At 42.0% G+C, this 13168-nt stretch overlaps 1 protein-coding gene across 3 annotated transcripts in view; it reads left to right on the top strand.

Annotated features, from left to right (window-relative positions):
* LOC106590590 (catenin delta-2) overlaps nucleotides 1–13168 on the top strand; it is a 595078-nt gene that overhangs the window by 159340 nt on the left and 422570 nt on the right. Inside the window, exon 1 of one of the 3 annotated variants that reach the window (XM_045710619.1) lies at nucleotides 11891–12136. The exons of the other annotated variants lie outside the window; for them this stretch is intronic. Within the exon in view, the coding sequence (XP_045566575.1) occupies nucleotides 12128–12136 (9 nt within the window). The 5' untranslated portion in view covers nucleotides 11891–12127. Of the gene's footprint in view, nucleotides 1–11890; nucleotides 12137–13168 lie in introns of those variants that run through there. 3 annotated transcript variants of the gene reach the window in all.

The following is a 13168-nucleotide window of genomic DNA, read 5'->3' as shown; positions in this document are numbered from 1 at the left end:
AGGAGTAGAGGTTGATAAATCAGTTGAGGACAAACAGGTTGTAGAGATGGTGGAGTTTTCCTCTGTGGAGGACAGAGAGAGTGAGTCATCTGACGTATCACAACAAAATAGCGAGAGAAATGGGGTGGAAGGGAGGTATGGGATTGAGAAGGTATGTGAATTTCTGAAATTGACAAAAGGGAAGAAATATATGCAGAATTATAATGTAACAGTTTTTTTTTCCTGAGAGTGATTTGTTTATTGAATCAGCAAAGGTTCTGATGTGTAACGATCGTCCAAAGGAGTAGACCAAGGTGCAGCGTGGTATGTGTTCATCTTGATAATTATTAAACACTCTGAACACTTAAACAAAATAATAAACAATGGAACATGACCGTCACGTCTTGCAGGCTTCACACAGCAGTACAAAAATAAGATCCCACAACTCAAGGAGGGAAAAGGGCTGCCTAAGTATGGTTCCCAATCAGAGACAACGATAGGCAGCTGCCTCTGATTGGAAACCATACCTGGCCAAAACATAGAAATATAAACCACAGAATGCCCACCCCACACCCTGACCTAACAAAATAGAGAAATAAACCGTCTCTCTCAGGTCAGGGCGTGACAGATGTAAAAAATAACAGGGGGAGGTTTGACAAGCCCTGAAATCGCTAGACTCAAGAAAGTTGTCACGAGAGTGACAAGTGATTTAAATAATGAAAGAGTTCAGTCGCAGCCTTAAAATGATTTTCTAATGATCAATTAGTCTTTTTAAATGATAAACCTGGATTAGCTAACACAACGTGCCATTGGAACACAGGAGTGATGGTTGCTGATAATGGGCCTCTGTACGCCTATGTAGATATTCCATTAAAAAAATCAGCAGTTTCCAGCTACAAAAGTAATTTACAACATTAACAATGTCTACACTGTATTTCTGATCAATTTGATGTTATTTTAATGGACAGAAAATATGTTTTTCTTTCAAAAACAAGGACATTTCTAAGTGACCCCAAACTTTTGAACAACAGTGTATTCATTTTTTACATTGTTTGCAAACTGATATGTGACGCTTATTAATGCCTAAATAACATACAAAACAGACAAGCCCCCCCAAAATAAAATTATATATATATATATATTATAGTAATTTTTTGCTAAAAATGTGGGTCTCAAAATACACCTGCCCTGAATGACGGGTCGCCACTTGCTGTGTAACTGTTTTATCCTCTTTGTACTCACACTTGTAGAGCTCAGCATAGACTCTACTGTCCTCTTTCTAATTCCACTGGTAGAGCCCAGCATAGACGTCTACTGTCCTCTTTCTAATTCCACTTGTAGAGCTCAGCATAGAACTCTACTGTCCTCTTTATAATTCCACTTGTAGAGCTCAGCATAGACGTCTACTGTCCTCTTTCTAATTCCACTTGTAGAGCTCAGCATAGAACTCTACTGTCCTCTTTATAATTCCACTTGTAGAGCTCAGCATAGACGTCTACTGTCCTCTTTCTAATTCCACTTGTAGAGCCCAGCATAGACGTCTACTGTCCTCTTTATAATTTCACTTGTAGAGCCCAGCATAGACGTCTACTGTCCTCTTTCTAATTCCACTTGTAGAGCTCAGCATAGAACTCTACTGCCCTCTTTATAATTTCACTTGGGCTAGTGAGCTTCTGTCTAACAGCTGATTTGAGGCAATAAATAATTATTCTTTGTCCATTCTTTTTCTCTAACCCGAAGAAAAATTTGGATGAGGCATCCATTTCAGAGATTCCCTGAAACGTACTTCTCACCAATGCGCCATGTGCTCTGATACCCAGCAAGTCTGCCAATGCAGCTTTTTTCTCTTGAGTGCCTGAATATGGCCTCGATCTCCTGTGGTCTCAACCAACATCATGAGTTCCACTATTTCAGACTCTGGGGTGTTCATTGATCTGGTGATGTCTCTGGTGACATTCATTGTGTATTGATTACAGAATTGTTGAATCTGGATGTTCCCTATATCCCACCACTGTTGAAGGAATACAAAACTGTTCTTTTGAGACCTCCACCTCTCCCAGAAAAAAACTAAAACATTTCCTGGAGTGAGCATCGCTCAATAAAGTTATATTAAAATGCCAGTATGCACTTTTGGGTTTTAGAGCGTTAATGTACAATACCTTTGTTATTAAATAATGAACAGAAAATCACACTGGGGTTATCACACTTGATTTACAGACCTGAGATTGATGCTCAAAACAATAAAACCTATCTAACCTGTCCAGAGAGACGGTGTTCTCTCTCACATTAGCCCATGTGTACTGTCTCGTGCCTCCATTTTGACTCCGCCAAATATCACATAGTTCATTTTACAATAAGGTGTTTTAAAAAGGTCCTTGAGGTATATGAGGTTCTTGTGGTTTCTATCTAAATCACTGACAGTGCAGTTAAAATCCCCAGCAAGAAATGAATCATCCTCAGTGTTACATTTCTCAATGTTATTTGATAATGTCTCTAAAAAACATACTATCTCAACTGCCACTACTGGGGCATATACATTTATTAAACACATAGTGATGTTTTCACACCTCGCTCTAACTTTTTAATAACCTCCCCTCAATTACCTCTTTAACCTCATATGACAAAGGCAAAAACCCTTTTGAAAACAGGTGTCAGGGTTTTCGCTGCTGGTCATTCGAGTCAAGTGCAGGAGAGCAGAGAATAGGTGATCAGGCGACTTTATTAGCCAAGAGCAATAAACAGACGGGCGCAAACAGCGACAACTCAAGCCAACCGGCAAAAGTGACAAGCGCAAAATACCGTCAATAATTTAATAATAAGGTTCACCAATAATTCCCCAAATAGGGCAATGCCCAGAGTGAAAAACCAGACTGGCGCGATACAACAAACACAAAACAAAACAATTCCACACAAAGACATGGGGGGAACAGAGGAATATATATATAAATGCAGTGTGATTAGGGAATGTAAACCAGATGTGCGAGGAACAAGACAAAACAAATGGAACAATGAAAAATGGAGCGGTGATGGCTAGAAGGCCGGTGACGTCGACCACCGAACGCCGCCCGAACCAGGAGGTGAGCCGACTTCGGCGGAAGTCGTGACAACAGGAGGGCCACCCCCCCACTTTTTGAGTTTTTATGACTACACACCACTGCCCCCCCATACACTACTGCACTTTTTTAACATCTCTCGCCCCATTTACGTTTAAAGAAGAAATCTTAACAATGCTCATGCCTAAAAAATATACAGAGTAAGAAACAGAAAACACATCTCTTTACAGAGTTAACAGGATTGGTGGGTCCCCTGCGGGACAGTTGAGCTAATGTAGGCTGATGCGATTAGCATGAGGTTGTAAGTAACAAGAACATTTCCCAGGACATAGACATATCTGATATTGGCAGAACGCTTACATTTTTGTTAATCTAACTGCACTGTCCAATTTACAGTAGCTATTACAGTGAAAGAATTTCATGCTAGTGTTTGAGGAGAGCGCACACTTTTGAACATAAAAAACTATTAATAAACAAATTAGGCACATTTGGGCAGTCTTGATACAAAATTTTGTACAGAAATGCAATGGTTTGTTGGATCAGACTAAAACTTTGCACATACACTGCTGCCACCTAGTGGCCATTATCTAAATTGCATCTGGGCTGGAATAATACATTTTGGCCTTTCTCTTGCATTTCAAAGATGATGGTACAAAACAAAAACAAATGTTTTTTTTCTTTGTATTATCTTTTATCAGATCTAATGTGTTATATTCTCCTACATTCCTTTCACATTTCCACAGACTTCAAAGTGTTTCCTTTCAAATGGTACCAAGAAAATGCATATCCTTACTTCAGGGCCTGAGCTACAGGCAGTTAGATTTGGGTATGTCATTTTAGGAGAAAATTGAAAAAAAGGGTCCGATCCTTAATTAAGAGGTGTGTAAAGTGTGTAGATGTATTAGGCAAGGGTGTTCTTTGTCAGGAATGTTATATGCCACCGCTATTTAGCCACTACTAAATAGCATTAGAAGTCGCATTGGAGGTGTGTACCTTTCAGAGGATATTCCTCATATTCGTCTCTCAGCCTACGCTGATGATGTAGTTATTTTAGTGAAAAATCAAGCAGAGGTGGATAGCTTGAGTCTCATAGTTGATCGGTTTAGGGGAATATCCTCTGCAAAGGTAAATTGGGAAAAATTTGTGCTTTACAGATTGGAAAATGGTCTGGAGGCATCATCGCTGTGCCAGGGGGGCTGGAATGGTGTAATGGAGGTTTTAAGTACCTTGGAGTGTACCTAGTGGATAAGGGTTCAATGGAAAATTGGAATGGGGTGGTTGAAATGGTGGAAGGGAGGATGAGGAGATGGCGTTGATTTTCTCGTATGTCATACAGGGGCGCACTATTATTGTTAACAATGTGGTTGCCTCTGCACTGTGGCATCGATTGTCATGTTTAGAGCCACCATCTGGCCTTCTGGCTAAAATACAGGCGATTATTGTAGATTTATTTTGGGATGAATATCATTGGGTTCCACAAAGTGTTTTTCATTTGTCAAAAGAGGAGGGGAGACAAGGTATTGTACAGTGGCTTGCGAAAGTATTCACCCCCTTGGCATTTTTCCCATTTTGTTGCCTTACAACCTAGAATTAAAATTAATTTTTGGGGGGTTTGTTTCATTTGATTTACAAAATATTTTTTGTTGTGAAACAAACAAGAAATAAGACAAACAACTGAAAACTTGAGCGTGCATAACTATTCACCCCAAAGTCAATACTTTTGTAGAGCCACCTTTTGCAGCAATTACAGCTGCAATCTCTTGGGATAAGTCTCTATAAGCTTGGCACATCTACCCACTGGGATTTTTTGCCCATTCTTCAAGGCAAAACTGCTCCAGCTCCTTCAAGTTGGGTGGGTTCCTGCTGGTGTACAGCAATCTTTAAGTCACACCCAGATTCTCAATTGGATTGAGGTCTGGGCTTTGACTAGGCCATTCCAAGACATTTACATTTCCCCTTAAACCACTCAAGTGTTGCATTAGCAGTATGCTCAGGGTCATTGTCCTGCTGGAAGGTGAACCTCCGTCCCAGTCTCAATTCTCTTGAAGACTGAAACAGGTTTCCCTCAAGAATTCCCTGTATTTAGCGCCATCCATCATTCCTTCAATTCTGACCAGTTTCCCAGTCCCTGCTGATGAAAAACATCCGCACAGCATGATGCTGCCACCACCATGCTTCACTGTGGGGATGATGTTCTCGGGGTGATGAGAGGTGTTGGGTTTGTGCCAGACATGGCGTTTTCCGTTGATGGCCAAAAAGCACAATTTTAGTTTCATCTGACCAGAGTACCTTCTTTCATGTGTTTGTGGTGTCTCCCACATGCTTTTTGGCGAACACCATACGTGTTTGCTTATTTTTTTCCTTAAGCAATGGCTTTTTTCTGGCCACTCTTCCGTAAAGCCCAGCTCTGTGGAGTGTACGGCTTAAAGTGGTCCTATAGACAGATACTCCAATCTCTGCTATGGAGCTTTGCAACTCCTTCATGGTTATCTTTGGTCTGTTTGTGGCCTCTCTGATTAATGCCCTCCTTGCCTGGTCTGTGAGTTTTGGTGGGCGGCCCTCTCTTGGCAGGTTTGTTGTGGTGACACATTCTTTCCATTTTTTAATAATGGATTTAATGGTACTCTGTGGAATGTTCAAAGTTTCGGATATTTTTTTATAACCCAACCCTGATCTGTACTTCTCCACAATTTTGTCCCTGACCTGTTTGGAGAGCTCCTTGGTCTTCATGGTGCTGCTTGCTTGGTGGTGCCCCTTACTTAGAGGTGTTGCAGACTCTGGGGCCTTTCAGAACAGGTGTATATATACTGAGATCATGTGACAGATCATGTGACACTTAGGTTGGATACAAGTTGACTTTATTTAACTAATTATGTGACTTCTGAAGGTTATTGTTTGCACCAGATCTTATTTAGAGGCTTTATGGCAAAGTGGGTGAATACGTATGCATGCACCACTTTTCCAATTATTATTATTTTTTTTTTAAACAAGTAATTTTTTTATTTCACTTCACCAATTTAGACTATTTTGTGTATGTCCATTACATGATATCCAAATAAAAATCAATTGAAATTACAGGTTGTAATGCAACAAAACAGAAAAAGCGCCAAGGAGGATGAATACTTTTGCAAGGCAATGTACATCTTGCTAGTAGGGCTGCTGCTTTACGGTTTCAGTTCATTCAAAGGTTGCTTTATGGACCAGAAAATGTGGTTTGGAGAGGGGTGGCAGGTCTTGTTTTACAGAAGGTAGGGGGATTAGGTTTAAAGAAGGCTTTATTTTTTGTTGATAGTAGCTGGATTTCTAGGGAGGGAGTACCTCCGTTTTACAGAGGCCTTCTTAGGGTTTGGAGTATAATGAAGGTGTCCAGACGTACTCCAGCGGAGTCAGTACATTGGCTGCTGGAGGAACCTCTGGTGTATCGAGGAAGACTGGATTGTACAACTGCATCGGTTCCATTTTACTCCAAGATTCTGGTGAAGGGCTAAATCATCACCCTTAAACATGGACATGGTTGGGCCCACCTTAATGGATGGAGGATGGGGGGCTGAACATTTGGGGGTGAGGTTGGAAAGGATTGTCGGACAACTGCGAAGCTGCAGGAAGGCTCTGTCAGTAGAAGAGTGGTTTATGCTTAATAATCACAAGAAGAAGGTACAAGATGAAAACGTCCCATTTCCAAGACTGGGGATTACACCCAATATCCCAGAGTCAGAAAGAAATGCGTTGTTACTGGATTTGAGAGGGTTGGAAGAGGTGAGATTGGATGAGGTGAATGGGAAAGACTTAAACAGTGAGGGGAAAAAAGTATTTGATCCCCTGCTGATTTTGTATGTTTGCCCACTGACAAAGAAATGATCAGTCTATCATTTTAATGGTAGGTTTATTTGAACAGTGAGAGACAGAATAACAACAACAAAAAATCCAGAAAAACGCATGTCAAAAATGTTATTAAATTATTTGCATTTTAATGAGGGAAATAAGTATTTGACCCCTCTGCAAAACATGACTTAGTACTTGGTGGCAAAACCCTTGTTGGCAATCACAGAGGTAGTTGGCCACCAGGTTTGCACACATCTCAGGAGGGATTTTGTCCCACTCCTCTTTGCAGATCTTCTCCAAGTCATTAAGGTTTCGAGGCTGACGTTTGGCAACTCGAACCTTCAGCTCCCTCCACAGATTTTCTATGGGATTAAGGTCTGGAGACTGGCTAGGCCACTCCAGGACCTTAATGTTCTTCTTCTTGAGCCACTCCTTTGTTGCCTTGGCCGTGTGTTTTTGGTCATTGTCATGCTGGAATACCCATCCACGACCCATTTTCAATGCCCTGGCTGAGGGAAGGAGGTTCTCACCCAAGATTTGATTATACATGGCCCTGTCTATCGTCCCTTTGATGCGGTGAAGTTTTCCTGTCCCCTTAGCAGAAAAACACCCCCAAAGCATAATGTTTCCACCTCCGTGTTTGACGGTGGGGATGGTATTCTTGGGGTCATAGGCAGCATTCCTCCTCCTCCAAACACGGCGAGTTGAGTTGAAGCCAAAGAGCTCCATTTTGGTCTCATCTGACCACAACACTTTCACCCAGTTGTCCTCTGAATCATTCAGATGTTTATTGGCAAACTTCAGACCGGGCATGTATATGTGCTTTCTTGAGCAGGGGGACCTTGCGGGCGCTGCAGGATTTCAGTCCTTCACGGCGTAGTGTGTTACCAATTGTTTTCTTGGTGACTATGGTCCCAGCTGCCTTGAGATCATTGACAAGATCCTCCTGTGTAGTTCTGGGCTGATTCCTCACCGTTCTCATGATCATTGCAACTCCACGAGGTGAGATCTTGCATGGAGCCCCAGGCCGAGGGAGATTGACAGTTCTTTTGTGTTTCTTCCATTTGCGACTAATCGCACCAACTGTTGTCACCTTCTCACCAAGCTGCTTGGCGATGGTCTTGTAGCCCATTGCAGCCTTGTGTAGGTCTACAATCTTGTCCCTGACATCCTTGGAGAGCTTTTTGGTCTTGGCCATGGTGGAGAGTTTGGAATCTGATTGATTGATTGCTTCTGTGGACAGGTCTCTTTTATACAGATAACAAACTGAGATTAGGAGCACTCCCTTTAAGAGTGTGCTCCTAATCTCAGCTCGTTACCTGTACAAAAGACGCCTGGGAGCCAGAAATCTTTCTGATTGAGAGGTGGTCAAATACTTATTTCCCTCATTAAAATGCAAATCAATTTATAACATTTTTGACATGTGTTTTTCTGGATTTCTTTGTGGTTATTCTGTCTCTCACTGTTCAAATTTTACATTTTGTTTTTACATTTTAGTCAGTTAGCAGACGCTCTTATCCAGAGCGACTTACAGTAGTGAATGCATACATTTCATTTCATGCATTTTTTATTTGATTTTATTTAAAAATATATATATATATATATATTAAACCTACCATTAAAATTATAGACTGATCATTTCTTTGTCAGTAGGCAAACATACAAAATCAGCAGGGGATCAAATACTTTTTTCCCTCACTGTATAGGGTGTGTGTCAAGGTTTAGAATAAAGATACATTGAAGAATAGAAAAGCTACTCCTTGGAGGGTAAAACTGGGTATTGGTGACAAGGTAAAGCCAGCTTGGAGAGCACTGTACAAGCCACCATTACAAAAGGGCACTGGTGACATGCATTTTGTTATTATTTATTTTTATTTAACCTTTATTTAACTAGGCAAGTCACTTAAGAACATATTCTTATTTACAATGACAGCCTACCCCGGCCAAACCCGGACGATGCTGGACCAATTGTGTGCCGCCTTATGGGACTCCCAATCACGGCTGGATGTGATACAGCCTGGATTCAAACCAAGTACTGTAGTGACGCCTCTTGCACTGAGATGCAGTGCCTTAGATTACTGTGCCACTCGGGAGTCCCATGGAGGGTTTTGCATGGCATCATTGCAGTTTATGCTTTTGTATCTGTTATTAACTCAGATGTTAGAGATGGATGTCCTTTTAGTAACATAAGAGAAAAATGTTGCACTGTTTTATGGAGTGTGAGAGGATAAAGCCTCTCTTTGAAGTCCTGGAGTCTTTGTTTACAGCTGTAGGGGAGATTTTCAATAACACTGTTTTTATTTTTGGGTTTCAATATAGTAAGCTACAGAAAAGAAAATGTCAACTGTTCAATTTTATTTTGGGACCAGCAAAGATGTCAATTTTTCTGAGTAGGAAACATAAAATAGACACGGGATATGGGCAGGATGTGAGATGTGTTTTTAAAGGCTAAGTCAAAGCCAGAATAAAAGTGGATTTCTCGGCTGTAAAAGATCTCCCATTGTTTGAGGAGAAGTGGGCTTACGAAGGAGCGGTTTGTTTTGTATAGGAGGGGAAACTATTTTTTGTTGATGAAATTAGTTTGCATGCTTTTTTTAATTTAATACATTTTTATTTAGGAATCCCACATTTGTTGTTTAATTTCTGAAAAGGCACAGTGTGCCATTATTTGTTTTAAGGTTTAAGTATAAAATAAAACTCACTCTCATTATCTCTCTCTCTCTCTGCTCTCTCGCTCTCGCTCCATCTCTCTCTTTCTCTATCTCTCTCTCTCTCTCTATCTCTTGTCTCTCTCTCATTATCCCTCTATCTCTCATTATCTCTCTCATTATCTCTCTCATCTCTCTCACTCTCTCTCTCCCATTATCTCTCTCTCTCGCTCTCTATATCTTGTCTCTCTCTCATTGTCTCTCTCTCATTATCGCTTGTTTCTCTCTCATTATCTCTTTCTCTTGCGCTCTCTCTCGCTCTCTCTCATTATCTCTCTCTCATTATCTCTCTCTCTCTCATTCTCTCCCGCTCTGTTTCACTCTCATTATCTCTCTCCCCCCGCCTTTCTTTCTCTCTCTCTTTTCCAGGCGCCTGTAATGACTTAACCGATAAATTATTAAGGCCAAATATCAGAGTGTTGCTGTGTTTGTGTGTTGAATATTTATAATACAAATGAAACAAGTCATTTGCCAGATGGTTGCAGTCATAAGTCTCAGCCTTACTGTTGTTAATATCTTGGGACAGTTTCTGTTTCGTGTGTGTGTTCCTATTTATTCATAAGTAGACATTTTTTATGAGTTGGTCAGTACAGCAGAGACCACTCAATACAAAACTAACAGTGTTAGATGAAAAATGCTCTCCCCGCAGCCCTATACTACTGACTGTCTCATCGACCTGCATGGCAGACTAAATATCTTTATTTAACATAGCAAATGTGCTGTGTGTGTGTTGGTCAGTTGGAGGGGGAGAGAGAGAGATGGGGAGAGAGAGATAGACCTAAGAGTTCTCTAACCGCCTCCTTGCCTAACAGGCCCCAGTCTCATGAGAGCCACTGGGTCTCCGGCTGTCATCAGCTTGTTTTTCTGAAAGAGGAGGAGGAGGAGAGGAAGGGCCAGCACTTTCACTAGAGGAGCAGTCGCTATTCTCAAGGGGAGGAACTACACTACACTAACTTAGACCCACAATGCAAACAGCTTCTATGAATAAGTCCTCATGTCACTTCTATGACGATTGCTCTTCATTCTCCAGTAAAGGACATGCACGTAACATGACACAAAACAGAGCCGCAAAGTGTCTTTATGTATACTCTGTGATACACACACACACACACACACACACACACACACACACACACACACACACACACACACACACACACACACACACACACACACACACACACACACACACACACACACACACACACACACACACACACACACACACACACACACACACACACACACACACACACACACACACACACACACACACACACACACACACACACACACACACACACACACACAGAGACACACACACATTCACACACAGACACAAACATACACACAAACACACAGATAGACAGAGAGAGAGAGACACACACAGACACAAACATACACACAAACACACAAACACACACAGACAGACAGAGAGAGAGACACACACAGACAGACAGAGCGAGACACACACACACACGCAAACAGACACACACACAGACAGAGAGACACACACAGTATTCATAGCATCTCTCTAGGGGAGGGTTGCTATCTTCTCATCTGACTGTCAGCAACACAGAGAGCGTGAAAGATGGGAGGAACAGAAAAGGAGTGAAGAGAAGAGTGCAGAATGAGGAGAGAAGAAGAGTGGAAACCTATTTAACTAGACAAGAGAAGAAAAGCAGCGGAGAAGTGGAGGAGAGGAAGAAGAGGACCAGATTGACAGCGTTTGGTATGCCCGAGAGAGATATGGTAACCTTTTCATAAGTCCCCTCTCATTCTCTCTCGCTCTCGCTCTCTCGCTCTCTCGCTCTCTCTCTCTCTCTCTCTCTCTCTCTCTCTCTCTCGCTCTCGCTCTCTCGCTCTCTCTCTCGCTCTCTCGCTCTCTCTCTCTCTCTCTCTCTCTCTCTCTCTCTCTCTCTCTCTCTCTCTCTCTCTCTCTCTCTCTCTGATAAATAAAACTTTAAAGGACAAGGGCACTTCTCTTTTTAATGGCCTGACACACCCTCTCCGTCCAAAAATGGTCTGTTATTAGCTGCAGATTGGCCACTTTACTCTGACCTAACACCAGGGGGACTCTGTCCTGAATGGGGAAATAGGACTCCTCTTCTATCTCTGTTACCACCCACAGTGACACCAGCTTTAGGTTTATAAACTGTTGACAACTTTGTCTTCATCTCAAACACACTTGACTGTCATTTCACCCCAAATGCACTTACCATTTCCAACCACTCCTGTTGCTGTGAACAAAGTTGAGCTGATGAACGATGCTCAGAGGGGTTTCTGGGGGATTCTACTGTTGCTATAGCGACCTTTGTGGCTGGCTGCACTGCTGTTCTCTTCTATTCAGCTCTCGTAGACTTGCGTGCGTTCACATACATTCACATAGTGTGTTGGAATCCAATCCTGTTCACTTTCGTGTACACACATATACTCACATAGTGTGTTGGAATCCAATCCTGGTCACTTTCGTGTGTGCGCGCACACACAAATTCTCACACGAATGTTAATGCGGGGCAATGCATTGCAAAGCAGACCAATCAAAACGGAAGCCTCTTCAGGAGTATGGTGGAGGTAATTATGATCTCTCAGGGACTTTCTGTTGGGGTTTGGGGTGTTTTTTTGAGGCAAGAAACAGGAGGATCTTGAGATTTGATGAAGGTCTTTGGGGAACAAAGCAGGTGCTTGTAGTCTGACAGTTTCCCAGACTGACGTTTCTCTGACTCAGATGGTAGTCGATTCATTGTAAAGACTTTTGATAGTGGTTTATTTCTGGTCTGTTTCCATTTTTTGATTTTTCTTCCCTCTTCTGATTTGGTTTTGGTGTGATCTTTCTTTCTCTCGATGAGAGGAAAGGAGAGAAGCAGATGAGAGGAAAGGAAAGGAAAGGAAAGGAGAGAAGCAGAGGAGAGGAAAGGAAAGGAAAGGAAAGGAGAAGGAGAGAAGCAGAGGAGAGGAAAGGAAAGGAAAGGAAGGGAAAGGAAAGGAAAGGAGAGAAGCGGAGAGGAAAGGAAAGGAGAAGGAGAGAAGCAGAGGAGAGGGAAGGAGTGGTGAAAGAGAGGGTAGACAGGAAAGCAGAGGAGGGGATTGGTGAGAGGAGGAGAGGGCTTTGAGCTGGGGTGTACTGGGCTGATGTGTTGGGGTGAGGGGGAAAAGAAGGGATTTGGGGTGGGGGTGGGATTTCAGATTGTGTCAGGGGATCAACTCATTCAGCACCTCAAATGGCTTTCAAAAATCAATCTTACACACACACACATACACACACACACTTTACACACAGAGGTGCATGCACACACACATTCACACACGGACTCCACACACACACACACAAACCCATTCATAGGTGTAGAGATCAGTGCACTATCGATCTGCTTCTGCCTGGCCATGATTAAACCAAACACACACAGGTTTCCAGTGTGAACCTTATCAGATTTAGTTCTAGCTGATGGCGTTGGAGGCTGATATGGAGGACTGCCAATACAACCCTGTATTACAGACTATTGTAAAATAGACACAAATTGCTTATTGGACATTTGTGACAGGCACATGAAAAATTAAATTTTTTCGTGTGCAGTTCATGATTTTGTATAGAGTGAATTTCATTCA

This window comes from Salmo salar, chromosome ssa29 (genome assembly GCF_905237065.1).
Source record: "Salmo salar chromosome ssa29, Ssal_v3.1, whole genome shotgun sequence".
NCBI lineage: Eukaryota > Metazoa > Chordata > Actinopteri > Salmoniformes > Salmonidae > Salmo > Salmo salar.
This window is presented reverse-complemented; position numbering and strand designations above follow the sequence as displayed.